The sequence below is a fragment of the Rutidosis leptorrhynchoides genome, chromosome 1, assembly GCF_046630445.1.
Source record: "Rutidosis leptorrhynchoides isolate AG116_Rl617_1_P2 chromosome 1, CSIRO_AGI_Rlap_v1, whole genome shotgun sequence".
In the NCBI taxonomy this organism is placed as follows: Eukaryota; Viridiplantae; Streptophyta; class Magnoliopsida; order Asterales; family Asteraceae; genus Rutidosis; species Rutidosis leptorrhynchoides.
Window position 1 is genome coordinate 397,903,002 of NC_092333.1, and position 16,366 is coordinate 397,919,367.

General features: G+C 34.2%; 1 protein-coding gene across 1 annotated transcript; it reads left to right on the plus strand.

Moving 5' to 3' along the window:
• The first annotated feature begins 7,353 nt into the window (after window positions 1-7,353).
• LOC139886577 (auxin response factor 6-like) lies at window positions 7,354-13,549 on the plus strand. Its single transcript, XM_071870429.1, has 13 exons — window positions 7,354-8,138; window positions 8,412-8,524; window positions 8,829-8,927; window positions 9,034-9,090; window positions 9,175-9,330; window positions 9,448-9,532; window positions 9,696-9,786; window positions 9,864-10,028; window positions 10,116-10,238; window positions 10,403-10,626; window positions 11,072-12,054; window positions 12,149-12,339; window positions 13,153-13,549. Exons 1-13 carry the CDS (start codon window positions 8,096-8,098, stop codon window positions 13,358-13,360), a joined length of 2,538 nt encoding a protein of 845 aa, XP_071726530.1. The 5' UTR covers window positions 7,354-8,095; the 3' UTR covers window positions 13,361-13,549.
• The last annotated feature ends 2,817 nt before the right edge of the window (window positions 13,550-16,366 follow it).

Here is a 16,366-nt window from a genome sequence, read left to right on the forward strand (position 1 = left end):
GTAGGAATAAGATAAAGTATTAATATCACATGATATAAATAAAACACTTTATTTTATTAAGGAACGAGGCATTAAATAAGCCTTAAAACACGATTCAGAATTAGAAATTGTTTTAAGGCATAGCCTTTACATAGATGGAAAAATAGGAAACATAACCAAAGAATATTAAGATTGAAATAATCTTCATATTTCTTCTTCTCGTCCTCAAACTGCTTCATCACTTTTTCCATGTTATCCTTCACAAGTTTCTCTACCCTTTCGGTTTGAGATTCGAGAGATTCTTGGATAAACTTATCATATCGCTCGTTCTTCCCTTTTTGCTTTTCGTAGAGATATTCGAGATTGTCATAGAGGTTGGTAACACGACTGTTAACGGCATTGGTGTCGTATTCCCTTAAGGAAAGTTGTTTGTCGACTCAGCTTCTCTCCATTTTCATTTAAGAAGTCCACATCCTCCTGGAGATGAGCAAGTGATTGCTTTCCCCAACGAGTGTTGCGTTCTTCCTCGTACTTTAGGAGCCTTAATTCCTTTCTTAGTTCAACATTTTCCTCCACCAACTTCTTAATTTTGCGGTCCTTCTCATCCATACGGACCTCCACTCTCGCCATGTTGCGAAGCAAACCCTCATACTTAGCAGCATCATTATAAGAAGGAGTCTGGGCTCTCTTCCTTGATTGACCTTCTTCTTCATGACGTTTTCCTTTATCTTCGATTCTATCAGAGTTGGATAATATTGAGGAGACCTTTGTGAATTTCGCAGAGTATTTGGACTATAGTTTGGTGACGGTGAGGCAGGACTGTAGGAAGGACTTCGAACAGGTCTTGATGTTTCTGAGTGTCCAACACCTACTTCGGTAGTAGGGTTGTGAGTTGCCTTGTTAGGCTTGTTAACGCTTGAGCTTAACATCCTATCATTAGGAAAGAGACTTTGATTAGAATCTTTTAGTCAAGTTTTGGAAAGCATAAATGTTAAGATTATAGGGCAATCCTAAGTGCTTTAAAGTCTAAGGCAAGAAAGATTATAGTTTCCTAGATTGCTAAGGCACCCTAGCTAGCAAATAAGGCACACATAAAGATGCAATCCTGGTTCTCTATAATAGCCTGGTTATGCTCTGATACCAATCTATCAGACCCCCAGTTAGGGCCTAGGCGAAATGTGACTTAATATCAAAATATACCAACATATTATAATAACGAGAACAATACTAAATGAGAAAATTAACTTTAATGAGTACGCAGCGGAAAATGAAATGTCGTTACAAAGGAAATAAGTAAATGTTTAAATGCAATAGTAAAATATGCGATAATCTCTTGATCCTATGTCCAAGTAGCATCACATAAGCAGTAGATAAGTAAGCTTGAATCAAACAGCACCTGAGACAAAACATGCTAAAGTGTCAACCAAAAAGGTTGAGTGAAGTTCATAGGTTTAACAAAACTTTGACCGTTGTTTTAGACCACAAGATTTAGTTTATAAAGTTGATCTCCCGCAGGATCTAAAGTTATGCCAAAGCGTGATATTTAGACTAAACATTTAAGTTTGCCCCATGACAAGTTGTGTCTGTCCTTGTCGGTTTTAATTTCATTATCAAGTAATACAAAGACTTAGTCAAATGTATCGGGGACGTTACTCCCGATAGGCCTACCCCCAATAATTAAGCATGCAGCATCAATTAAAAATATCACTGTAGGGACTTAGTCGGACATAGCCGGGTATAGCATAGTTTAACAGTTTGGTACTTGTGTCTAAAGTGTAAAAAGTAAAAACAGCATGTGTCTCACCCCAAGTAAAGTAAGTAAGTTTGCTAGCAATAAAGAGGGGCTATGAATTCACCTTAGTAAGTAGAGAGAGAGAGTTATTCCTCGGAATAGAGAGTTGAACGAGTGAGCGGAAAAGTCAACCTATTGACATTTAAGAGTAGTTAAGTGTTTTGCCCATGTTTGAGTTTAAGTACGTGTTTATGTATAGTTTATTTCACTAAGTTTCTATTCTTAGTAAGTTTCTATTTTTAGAATGTTTCCTATTTTTAGTAGGTTCCCTATTTTAGTAAGTTTCTATACTTAGAAAGTTTCTACTTAAAGAGTGTTTTCCATTTTAGGATACTTGTCGTATTAGATAAGCTTCCAATCACCCCTTTCCCTTCGAATGGCCATTTCAGATCTAGGGGCTTAAGCCATAGGACCCTTTAAATCGGAAATCCAAACCCTCTGCCTAAAGTCTCGTAGAAACCATTCATCAAGAAAGTTCGAAGATCTATACATCTCTAATACATATCCCCAAAAGGTTTTTATGTGTTACAATATAAGTAGTAGGTTATAGGTGCTAATAATAGTAACTGTGTATACATGTTAATTAATAGTATAAGTAGTATTAGGGTTTCATTAATTAGGGTTAGTTAATTAGAGTAGTAATAAATAATTAGGGTTTAGTAATTAACGTCCTAGGGTTTCATAAATTAGGGATTAGTAAATTAGGGTTTTATTTAATGTAGTAATGATTAGGGTTTAATAATTAAAGTGGTACTAATTAATTAGGGTTAGGTTTAATGAATTAGGGTTTAATAATTAATTAGGTTTTTAATAAAACTAGGGTTTTGATTAAAGTTGTATAATTTAAATTAGGGTTTAGGTTTAATGTATATATATGTATGATGTCGTGTGTATATATATATATATATATATATATATATATATATATATATATATATATATATATATATATATATATGTATGTATGTATGTATACAAAAATTTATTTTTTATATGTATATATGTATATGTGTTGATATATATGTATATGTATATATAGTTATTTTGTTTCCTTAATTAACCACTAACAAATCTCCTAATTGTATCTAGGGTTTTAAAGATCAAAATTTCCTCCCCCCCCCCTTTTTTTTTTAGTCGACATGTATATGTATGTGTGTGTGTGTGTGTGTATATATATATATATATATATTTACATGTAAAGATCTAGGTGTTTATGTAATTACTTATGTATAACATGTTTATAATATGCATACAAATTAACAAAGATCAAAGTTTATGAAAATAGTTTAGGGTTTATGTTATACCTTTGAAGATCCAAGAAGACTAACAAAGAAAAGAAGAACTTGATGAAGATGGAAGATCAAAGCCTTGAATATCTTGAAGAACACCTTGAAGATTCTTGAAGAACACGAAGAACGCGAAGAACACTTGAAGATTACTTGGAAACCCTCAAGGATTTCGATGGGTGGTGGGGGATTTCGGTTTTGGCCAAAATTTAGAGAGAGAGGGGAGAAATTTTGGAGAGAGATGTAATTATGATTTGGTATATGGAATGAGTTAGGCTAGGTCTCTATTTATAGGGGTGTTAGGATTATTCTAGAATTAGGGTTTTATAAGGAATTACTTAGGGAACAAGTTAGACTTGGAGAAGGGGTTAAGAGGGCTCATTAGGGCCGAAAATTAGAGGGTAAAAGGGGTATTTTACCCTTCAAAATCGGCTAAGGTTTTTGTGGGTTAGGGTTTACATTTTTCACTTAAGTCCTTGTACTTTAATTTAGCTTAATAAACCCTTAATTATCCAAGTTTATTTATTTTAATTACACAAGTCTTCATAGTTATTTGTTTACTCACAAAAGTTTATTAACTTATTATTTTTATTAACTTGTACAAAGTCAATTATCGTATTTTATAATTCTTAACGCTTAACCTTTATCGATTAAAGTTTAATTATTAAGTTTAATTATTTTATTGGGCATTTAATAAGGAAAAGTATTGAATGGAAAAATGAGAAATATAGAATGGAAAAATGAGAGTCGTTATACTTCACAAGTGGCCACTTCACTAGTTGGATGTAAACAACGCTTTTCTTAATGGTCATCTAACCGAAACAGTTTAAATGGAGCAACCTCCAGGTTTTATCGATACAGGTTTTCCCTCTCATGTCGGTCGATTAAAGAAAGCTTTGTATGGGCTTAAACAAGTACCCCGTGCTTGGTTTCAACGGCTTATTGCCTTTTTTCCTTCAACTTGGTTTCATTTGCAGTGGATCTGACCCTTCAATCTTCGTTTATAAAAAGGGTTCATGTCTTCTATACTTGCTTGTGTATGTTGATGATCTCATTCTCACTGGAAATAACAATGCAACAATTCGTATGTTCATATCTCGTCTTAACAACGAGTTTGCAATTAAAGATCTTGGCAATCTCAGCTACTTCTTGGGACTTAAAGTCACGTACACTGATTCAGGGTTGTTTTTAAGCCAAACTAAGTATGCTCATGATATCTTGGGGTGTATAGGTTTAGTTGATTGCAAGCCAGCTGCCACACCTCTTCCCACTGGTGAAACCTTCACAGCTAAAGGTACTCATTTTGGTGATCATACATATTATCGGTCACTTGTCGGTGCTTTACAATACTTGACTATCATTCGACCTGACATTTCCTATGCGGTAAATCAAGTGAGCTAGTTCCTTCAAGCACCCACAATTGATCACTTTCAGGCCGTCAAACGTGTCATTTGCTACGTTAAAGGCACACTGCCTATGGGTTACATTTTAGGCATACCTCACAACCCTCCTTACTTGGTTACTCAGACGCTGATTGGGCAAGGTGTATCGAAACACGACGTTCAACTTATGGTTACTCCATCTTTCTAGGCGGTAACCTTGTTTCAAGGAGTGCTAAGAAATAACCTACCATAGCTAGATCTAGTTGCGAATCTGAATATCGTACCTTAGCTAATACCACTGCCGAGATCATTTGGATTACTCACTTGCTTCGTGAATTGTTTGTTCTGCCACCGGATCGGCCCACTATTCTATGCGATAACAAAAGTGGAATCTTTCTTACTCAAAGTCCCGTTTTTAATAAACGGTAAAAACATATTGATATTGACCAATATTTTGTTTGCGAATTAGTAGCCTCTGGGAAATTGTACACCAAGTTTGTTCCAACTGCTCTTCAACTAGCGGATATCTTCACCAAAAGTCTTCCTCGTCCATTATTTGAATCCTTTTGCCACAAGCTTCATGTTGAACCACCACCCATTCGCTTGGGGGGGGGGGTATTAGCAATACATCTTGAAGAACAAGTCACGATGACATATTTTAGGGAGCAAGAGATATCTTCAATTATTTTATTTGATATTCTTTCCGTATCGTATTTTATTTTCTATTCAAACATGTATTATATATATATATATATATATATATATATATATATATATATATATATATATATATATATATATATATATATATATATATATATATATATATGGGCAGGATTAATGGGGAAGTAACCAATCGGGGGGAAGCAAAAAATTTTTTTCCGTTTTTTTTGGAATTTTTTTTGGGGGCATCAAGATCACACGAAAATATGAACATTTAGAAGAGACACTTCATGATGAATGTTATTATTTAGGCGGGAAAACGATCGACAAAAATAACATTCGAGATAATATTGTTCGTGAAGAATATGAACGTTTTTTTCATGTTTTGTGAAGTAAAATTTAGCCCAATTTAGAGTTTAGGGTTTAGGGTTTGGTGTTTTGGGTTTATTCCATAAACCCAAAACACCAAACCCTAAACCCTAAACTCTAAACCGTTCGTGTTAAAAACTCAATCTAAATCCTAAATCTAAACCTTAAATCTAAACCCTAAACCCTGAATTTCTAAACCCTAATATCTAAACCCTATAAACCCTAATATCTAAACCCCAATAGCTAAAACCTCAACATACGCTCGAAAAACACGATAATTGTTATATATTACTTCTTCGAGCGTTTTCCCTCCAAAATAAAAACATTTATCACAAAGTGTCTCTACTAAATGTTCATATTTTCATCCCATCTATAATGTTCGTGAACAAAGTTTTTTCAAAAAACGAAAAAAAAAGTTTTTGCTTCCCCCCGCTTCCCCCCGATTGGTTACTTCCCTCTTGATCCTACCACTATATATATATATATATATATATATATATATATATATATATATATATATATATATATATATATATATATTCAAAGTTTTGAGAAGGAGCATAACTTAATAAGAGAAATGCCGAAGAGAACTTGACCGAAAATGATTATCAAATGAAGAAAAGGTCAAAAAAGTGCTTCTCAAAAATACTTCAGTACTCCGAATAAAAGGGTAATGTAATATATATATATATATATATATATATATATATATATATATATATATATATATATATATATATATATATATATATATATAGTAGGATCAAGAGGGAAGTAGCCAATCGGGGGGAAGCAAAAACTTTTTTTTTCTTCGTTTTTTGAAAAAACTTTGTTCACGAACATTATAGATGGGATGAAAATATGAACATTTAGTAGAGACACTTTGTGATAAATGTTTTTATTTTGGCGGGAAACGCTCGAAGAAGTAATATATAACAATTATCGTGTTTTTCGAGCGTATGTTGAGGTTTTAGCTATTGGGGTTTAGATATTATGGTTTAGATATTAGGGTTTATAGGGTTTAGAAATATAGGGTTTAGGGTTTAGATTTAAGGTTTAGATTTAGGATTTAGATTGAGTTTTTAACACGAACGAACGGTTTAGAGTTTAAGGTTTAGGGTTTAGGGTTTGGTGTTTTGGGTTTATGGAATAAACCCAAAACACCAAACCCTAAACCCTAAACCCTAAACTCTAAATCTGGCTAAATTTTACTTCACAAAACATGAATAAAAAAACGTTCATATTCTTCACGAACAATATTATCTTGAATGTTATTTTTGTCGATCGTTTTCCCGCCTAAATAATAACATTCATCACGAAGTGTCTCTTCTAAATGTTCATATTTTCGTGTGATCTTAATGCCGGGAAATTTTTTTTCAAAAAAAACTATTTTTTTTTTGCTTCTCTCCGCTTCCCCCCCGATTGGTTACTTCCCATTGATCCTACCCCTATATATATATATATATATATATATATATATATATATATATATATATATATATATATTCATTAATATTAATATTTAATATTTAATATACAATCATTAGATGTGAGAATTAAATCATATTAATTAATTTTAAAATCTTTAGTCATTTGAAATTCTTCACCCAAACATATAATTTCTGGAGTTATGAAATGTAAATTCCTCCGAATTCTTCAAAATTTCACGAAACAAACACACTTTATGTAAATTGTTAATTTTTTTTTCTTATTATTTTTGTTTTCGGCTGATGGAAAAGAAAATGGGCCAAAAAGGTTTATATGGCAGTATTTGATATTTGATGATTGATCGAAGGCAGAAAAAAAATACTAGTAAATGAATTTAAATTTTATATATTTAATAAATAAAAGAGGAGAGAGAGAATACTTGTAATAGTAACAGTAAAATAGTACCAAACCAGTAGCAAAATAGCTGATAGCCATAGCCATTTTTCATTACAATAAAACTGTTTAAGAACCCTAAAGCTTCCACCTTTGATCTCATTCACTCTTTACCACAAACAAATATATACACACAGTATGCAGATATGGTGTATATGAGCTTGCATCTACAAATTTTTGGTTTCCAATTAAACAAACCCATTATTAATTAAATGTTTTCTTAGCTCTAAAGTTGCTTACTTTTTGACTTGAATCTAGTAATCTTGATAAAAGAGATCTGGGGTTTCTTTAGTGCTTCTTCTTTCACAAGTTTCAAGGTTACTAAAAAAATATCTTACAAGATTTAGGGGTTTTTCTGGGGTTGAGATCTGAAGTGGGTTTGTAGGTAAATGAGCTTGCTTTAGTGATTATTAGGTTAATTTGGTGGTGGGTTTGTTAAAATATTAAGAAAAGATTGTGCTTTGATGATGTTTGTAGTTGGTTTTTGTAATTTTTGGGGGGTTTGGGTTATGAAGATCAAGATCGAATGAAGTGGAAATCTTTTTTGTTTTGTAGTACCACCGGTTTCGGTTGAAAGTGCAAGTGGAATAGTGGGGTTGATTTTGTTTGGATGGATTGTTAAAAAGAAGCAAGAATCAGTAAGACTTTGAAAAAAAAAGTGGTCCCTTTGGTTAAGGAATTTGGTGGTTAACTGTTGATATTCTTGATTGTTTATAGTAATTGTGTTGTTTGAAGCTGTGAATATGAAGTTATCTGCTGTTGGTTTTGGTCAGCAATTGCCAGAAGGTCTGTTTCTTTTACTTTAATAAAATAGCAAGTTACCTTTTCTTGCCTGACTATGGTTCCTTGACTGAGTAAATTAATTTGGTGATTAGTATTAATTATGTATTTTATGTAGTTGGTTTTTGATCAAATGTTGATTTGCATCTAGTTAAGTGTTGATTTGATTTTAAGTGGCAAGTCTTTAGTAATGTGTTACTAATTAACATCATTTGTGTAATTAATGATTCTTAGTAGTTAAAAAAGCTAATTGTAGTTGACGTGTGATTTCGTACACAGGGGAAAAAAGATGTTTGAATTCTGAACTTTGGCATGCTTGTGCTGGGCCTCTTGTTTCGCTTCCAACTATCGGAAGTCGCGTGGTATACTTCCCGCAGGGTCATAGTGAGCAGGTTAGTTCGAGTGGATATCGTATAATCCGTTTGGCTCTAATATGAATATGGTTAAAGCCACAGGTGCAACTCGTTTACTTTTAATTGGTTGGGCTTTTTATTTTGTCTCAAACGGGCAAAGGGAAAAAAAATGGCTTAGAAAGAAAACGGGTTGATTGTTGCCCAAAATGTGTTTTTAATGCATATGACCTTAATCATTTTATTCAAATACTTTGATTATAATAGAAAGAATAGTTTTTTATTGTTAGAAATTGTTAACGTTACTCTGAATCGGTTTTATAATTTGGAGTTGTGTCTAATGTAGGTTGCTGCATCGACAAACAAAGAAGTTGATGCTCATACTCCCAATTACCCGAGCTTACCTCCACAACTCATTTGCCAACTTCACAACGTCACTATGCATGTAACCACCTATAACAACAATACTTTTCTTTCTTTTGTGTTTATTTTATTTTTTATTTTTATTTTTATTTTTATTTTTATTCCCGTGACTCAAAAATTTTCATCAGGCAGATGCAGAGACCGATGAGGTTTATGCTCAGATGACATTGCAACCGTTAAACACTGTACGTTCTCCCACTTTAGGATTTGTCGAGGCTTATATACGGTGTCAACTAAGGTTCTCCTTTTTTTGTGTGTGATTTATATAGGAAGAGCAAAAAGAGGCGTTTCTTCCTGCGGATTTGGGTGCCCCGAGCAAACAACCGACAAATTATTTTTGTAAAACGTTGACGGCTAGCGACACTAGCACTCATGGCGGATTTTCGGTTCCTCGTCGTGCAGCTGAGAAAGTGTTTCCTCCATTGGTAATGTGTTTCGTTGAGCTTAAATAATACGAGAATTTATTAATTTATTAAATAATTTATATTACCCAAACTTCAAACAACAAAATGTGATGTGTTTTTTCTTCTTTTTTCGAGCAGGACTTCTCGCAGCAACCTCCTGCACAAGAATTAATTGCTCGAGATTTACACGACAATGAATGGAAGTTTAGACACATATTCCGTGGTACACGTCTAACTCGTGTTCTTTTGTTGGTACTATTTATAAGAGTAAATTTATGATTCTGACTGATTTAACATAACGAAGTTTCGCTAACTCAAAGGTTGAATTTTTCCCTCGAAGTTTTCAAACGTTCATAGCGATGATATATCTCTTGCACTATTTTCAGGACAGCCAAAACGTCATCTTTTAACAACCGGATGGAGTGTTTTCGTAAGCGCAAAAAGACTCGTTGCAGGTGATTCGGTCTTGTTCATATGGTAAGAACTTTGCATCCATCGTAAGTTTGTTTTATCAGTTTGAGATCGTAGTCATTTATTCAATGTTAATATTACAGGAATGAGAAAAACCAGTTACTGTTAGGAATACGACGTGCGAATCGACCGCAAACCGTTATGCCATCTTCGGTTTTATCTAGTGATAGCATGCACTTGGGGCTCCTTGCTGCCGCTGCACATGCTGCAGCAACTAATAGCCGTTTTACCATATTTTATAATCCAAGGTATTTTTTTTATTTGTAAATAGTTGTTGGAATCATATTTAATGAAAACTTAATTCACTAATCTACAATTTTATATGTTTCTAACAGGGCAAGTCCATCAGAATTTGTCATACCTCTTACCAAGTATGCTAAAGCCGTCTATCATACACGGGTTTCTGTTGGCATGCGCTTTCGAATGTTATTTGAAACCGAAGAATCAAGCGTTCGTCGGTAATTTTAAAATATTCATGTTCTCGTTCCATAGTTCATTTTTATCCATAGTTCCGATTGGCGTAATTACTCGTACAATAATGCAAATTAAGTCATCTCTATTTTTAATCGAAGTTTAAGGGCCCAATACGTGTTTGTAAGTACTAATGGTGTATGTGTATTAGGTATATGGGCACTATAACGGGCATTAGCGACCTTGATCAAGCTCGATGGCCAAATTCACACTGGCGGTCCGTGAAGGTTGGCTGGGATGAATCGACAGCTGGCGAGAGACAGCCAAGAGTTTCGTTGTGGGAGATTGAACCGCTAACCACATTCCCAATGTATCCTTCGCAGTTCCCCCTTCGACTCAAACGACCATGGCCCCCCGGTCTCCCGTCTTTTAACGGTAACTTATTACTTATATTATCAAACCAGGAATGAGTGTTTCTTGTAGAGGTGGCAATATGGGTCCTTGTATTCTTTTCTGTATAGATTGAGATGGGCCTGGTCGGGTTAGGTTTTGATCAACAACACACACTTTTTTATCCTTTTTTTTCTTTCTAAAGTACTACGTAGCAGCTTAGTTAAGAATACGAAAGAGCATTCTGAATATTAAGATCAGTATTTTGAATATTAAGATTTGGGTGGCTTTATAATTTTTAAAAATTGGCTTTGGGTGACTGCCAACCTATTTGGACGGTTTATCTAGATTTATTTTATCTGAACCATTTGACCCCGTTATGATAAAACAATATGCAAATAAGTAAATGGGTTGAAATTGCCACCTCTACCTTGTTATTTTTCGATCACGGTGACTCATCATAATAAGGTCTTTTTTTGTGTTTTAATAGGGATGAAAGAAGATGCTTTAGGGATGAACTCACCAACGATGTGGCTCGGTGACGGTGGGATCCAATCTCTTAACTTTCAGGGAATCGGTGGTTCACCATGGATGCAACCGAGACTCGATCCCAACATGCTCGGCATGCAAACCGACATATACCAAGCTATGGCTGCTGCCGCACTACAAGAAATGAGAAGTATAGATTCACCAAAACCGGCTAACCCGTCACTTTTACAGTTTCAACAACGCCAGACTGTCCCAAACGGGTCGGGTCCAACTGGGCTGGTCCCGAATCAAATGGTGCATCCATCTCAGCCTCAATCTACTTTCGTTCCCGAAAATGTACCGCAGTTTCATCTTCTTCAGCAACAGTTTAATCACATGGACACCTTCAATAATCAACAACAAACACTACTTCCTATGGTCTCTTCAATGCAAAATCAGAACTTTTCGGGTTCGCACGGGAATCTTTTATGCTCGTTTTCTCATGACGAGACTTCACATCTTCTAAACATGCCTCCTCGGTCCACCTCAATGTTAACTTCGACGGGCTGGCCCGCGAAACGCGTGGCAGTTGACCCACTTCTCGTGTCCGGTACATCGCAATCTCTTCTTCATCAAGTCGAACAGTTGGGCCCACCTTCACAAATGAGCCTTTCACATAACACTAATCTTTCACAAACCTCAGCTTCATTACCACCGTTTCCCGGAAGAGATTGCGCTTTCGATCAACAAGCGAACAATGAAAGTAATCTTTTATTCGGAGTTAACATTGATAACTCGAATCTTCTTATGCAAAGTGGGATATCGAGCCTTAGGGGCGTCGGTAACGATAACGATTCGTTGACTTTGCCGTTTACCTCTTCCAATTATAACATGAGTAACGCAGGAAACGGTTTCTCAATGAATCCAACGATCGATGAGTCGGGTTTCGGGCCGTCTTCAGACAATGCGGGTCAAACAAACCCACCCACCAGAACATTTGTGAAGGTGAATGAATCTTTGATAACTGAAAATATATGTTGTAAAGTTTTTTGGTGATTTTGTTAATTGATATTGGTTTTGGGTATTGAATTATTAACAGGTTTATAAGTCGGGGTGTTGCGGAAGGTCGCTTGATATGAGCAAATTTAGCAGCTACCATGAGCTACGAAGTGAACTTGCGCAAATGTTTGGGCTTGAAGGCCAATTAGAAGATCCATTAAGATCAGGCTGGCAGCTTGTATTTGTTGATCGGGAGAACGATGTCCTTCTCCTTGGTGACGACCCTTGGCCGTAAGTTCCTTTTCTCTTCCATTTGGCACGAACCACTCTCCATTTATTCGATGTTGTATACGGCGCCCGTCTCGGCCGACTGGTCGGTTTGGTAACTAACTCGTCCCGTTTTGCTCAAAAACGTGTAATTAGTCGGTCAACTCTAAAAAAAGTCTAGTCAAAGTCAGTCTGAGTTGGTCAAAGTCAAGGTTGGTCAAAGTTAGGTCAAAATTTTAAAATATTTCTACTCACCTTTTGTGCCCTATACATATGTTTGAAATATCTATGTTGATATATTATGTATAATATATAAAATATATATATGTGAAATATTTTGTGCCCTAAACGTCAACGTTGACTAGACTTGAGAGTTGAGACTAGTCGTTTCAAAATCCTGACCGCACAGACTTTTCCAATCTTGCATAAATTTCTAAACAAACGTGTTGACGTTAAGACCATTTCAATATGCAACTAGAACCCTATTTCCAATATTCTTGTAGTCCAAACTCCAATGCAAAAAAAGGTATGGAACACAGATCTCAAAAAAGTAAAATAATTTTACTTTTTGCGTAATGGTTCGAGGCCTGGAAAACTCCAATAACCCAACTTCAATCCCGGTGAGCTGCAACTTTGGGTTTAAATTTACTATTGAACAAATGCCTTTCATCTTTCTATAAAATGTTATTTTTGGTCATTTTATTTATTATACTCCTAAAACATTTTAATCACATGATTATTATCGAAACAAGATTCGTAAATCCCGGTTTGATTACAATCGACTGATTTTGGTCACTAAATATCAAATATGTGCTTTTTTTTTTCTTCAATAAACAGGGAGTTTGTGAGTAGCGTGTATTGCATCAAAATACTGTCCCCACAAGAGGTGCAGCAGATGGGAAAACAAGGGCTCGAGCTTCTCAACTCGGTTCAGATGCCAAAACCTGCAGAAAGTAGCGGCGGCTATGAAAACTATGGTCCGAGCCGGCAAGAGTCTATGAATCTTAGTAATGGAGTTGCATCAGTTGGTTCACTCGAATACTGAACCAACCCCATGTCAGTTTCTAAGTTTGTGTAATGTTGTTAGTAGCAGTTAACTTGAGTATGATGAATTGTTTGATTCTAAGCTTTAGGTACTTAATGAATCTGAAGATGTAATTAATATGATCGCGCTATTTATGTATTCGGACCATACACTAGATTCGTGTTATGTTTTATGTTGTCTTACCAAGTATCCATTAGTTTTATTAATTTGTAAGAGCAATTACTACCGAGTGAGGTCGGCGCGAGTTTGCTATGATCTACAATATATTAAGACACATACTCTAAACCACTGAAATATGAAACAGAAAGGTTTTATCTATTCAAAATGCCAACTTTTCTGTTCCATTTCAGTTTTAGACGAACAAAAATGAACGAGATTTTGATTGTTAAGGTTATCGAGACAGTAGCCGAGCCGCTTGAAATGGAATGGATGCACATAATTCTATCATGGATCGTTTAGTGTAAATTTTTTGAAATTTATATTAGAAGACAATCCTTTAGTTACAATTTTTAGTCATATACAACTAAATGTGTTTCGGTGTGTTATATAGTACAACGTTTTAAAACATATGTAATATTGTATGACTAACAAATAGTGGTGTAAAGATTATCACCGTCATCAATTTAAACTTGTAACATCAATGTACTAAAAAATATTAACACAATGATGTAAACAACTAAATGGATCTCTAACAGGTTAAATTATTTTTCTGCAGTTATTTTTTCTTTGTTGATACGAGCATTTGTACAGAATTGTACCTTATTTGTAAAGATTAGTTCATTGCTACATTTTTGTATTCATTTTTGTTTCCAACAATACATTTTTGTATTCATTTTTGTTTCCAACAATCTAATTTCCAACTTTGTCACTGTACTCTGGGAAGATAATTTTTCAGTTTTAACCGAACACAGATTCAGATAAACGTCAAATTCTTTTTTACTATCTAAAAAAGAAGTTAGCATTCTACACAAAACAAGCATTAGACACATAAACACTCTCATTCTTTTATCACTATTAACCTCTCCATCATTCTGATACCTCATGCATGTACGGTGCTAGTTTGGTATCATAAGCTGAAAGTTTTCACCTTTATTATACATAAGGTTGTATTCTCGAGTTTTTCTTTTAGCGGAAAAGAGTGGAGAAGAAAGGGGATGAGAGTATTTTACTATCCTTCCCAATCTGTCCAAATATGGGCGGAGAGTTTTGGTGACAAAATCTAAAGGAACTATCCTTCCTAATCATCTCCTCTCCTCTCATTTCCGCTGAAATTTAAAACTCGAGAATCGCTGTTATTTTTTAATCCATCAATCTCCTCTCCTTTCCATCCTATATAAATCTCGAGAATACAGCAGTAGTATTGTACAAAGTCTCAATATGGTTATTACTTATTATGGTTATTTTTAGTTTTATGTTTAACACCTTATACTAGGGTTGTAAAAAATTCTGTTTCAAACTGTATAATCCGAAAATCGAAAGAATAAAAACCGGAAAAACCCACCCGAACTAAATTGGATTTTTGGATTTGAGTTCGGTTTTTGGCTCGGTTTAAATCTGATTTCAGTTTTACTTATTTGAATTTGATTAAATTGAAAATCGAATTCAACTAATAATAATATGTTAAATTATTTATACATGTTCAAAGCGAATATAATTTAAAATTGATTTTTGTGGTCTTTTAGATTAAATTATAAATCTTTGTATTTCTTTTTAACCGAAACTAAATCGAATTTAAATTTAATTTACAGGTTTTCAGTTTCAAATTTTGAATTCAATTTTGGTTCAATTTTACTCTTAAAATCGAACAGAAAATTCGAACCAATAAATGCCCCTACCTCATACCCACCATACGGTTACAATATGAATGTCCATTGTAGTTCACAACGTGACTATTTGTTTTAGAAAGCAGAACATATCACCTACATAGTGGCGGAGCCACATGTATAGAACTAGACTCACCAAGTCAAAGTCAACGCATATATATGTAAGTAATGTATCCGGAATGTGAAATATGGGCTAACATGTGTTTTATGGACCTGTGTATTCATTGTAGTTTACATATATGTAAGTTGTACATCCATTTCTATAACCTAAATTGACATTTAAATTTGTATATGACTTGACAAAAAGAAACGGTAATTTGATAATTTGTATATGTACTTGTAATTAAATATAGGCTTTTATAAAATGTTCTGTGAGTTGATATGTTTCTTTATTATTTTGTGACCCCAACATTTTAAAATTCTAGCTTCACCACCACTTGACCTACCATCTTATTTTTGCATAATAATAGGAACTAGTTTTTTTTTTTTTTTTTTTGGCAAAAATAACGAATACTATAAATAGGCAATCTTCATCAATAGACGAAGGAACCACAAACCGATACAATCAGACCAAACAAAAAACTCGCTACAAGAAAAGGCTCGTAATGTTTTAGTTGAGTTAACTCAGGTTGGGTTAATGTAGTTAGGCCCATTATTGTAACTTTTACGATATATTTTATTTTTATTTTTTTGGTTTGATTTTTACGATTTTTTGTATCTTACATAAACCACATTGCGTTGCATGTATTCTCACTGTCATTTGATATACTCCGTTGTTAGTTTTAAAATATGTACCACACAAACAAAATACAAACACATAGATACATACCGCGCGCTTTTGTTGTTTTCCAGTTGTTTCGGTATATTTTCTTTTCATGGAGTAAATTTGGTCACCAAAGTCATGGTTCTATTTGTTTGTTTGTGTTCTCTTTCTAGGTATGGCTGATGGCTCTAGCTTATTTACGGTATATTTAGATTTTGTATGGTTGTATAGTTAATTCATTTTAGGTATAAAATACATTGAGTAGCTTAAAGTATTAATAGAGCTATATGTTATTGGGTTTGTAGATCGAAGATATATGCAACTTCACGTTATATAATGGAGTAATATGTATGTATTGTAGTGACCCGAACTTTTCCATGATTATATATTATATGAGATTAATATTTACACGAATAAATG

Excerpts from the sequence above, each read along its gene's own strand:
- LOC139886577 (XM_071870429.1), top strand. The coding sequence starts at position 8,096 with ATGAAGTTATCTGCTGTTGGTTTTGGTCAGCAATTGCCAGAAG. Across the intron at positions 9,533-9,695 it reads GTTTAGACACATATTCCGTG|GACAGCCAAAACGTCATCTT; the intron begins GTACACGTCTAA and ends CACTATTTTCAG. Across the intron at positions 10,029-10,115 it reads ACCATATTTTATAATCCAAG|GGCAAGTCCATCAGAATTTG; the intron begins GTATTTTTTTTA and ends TGTTTCTAACAG.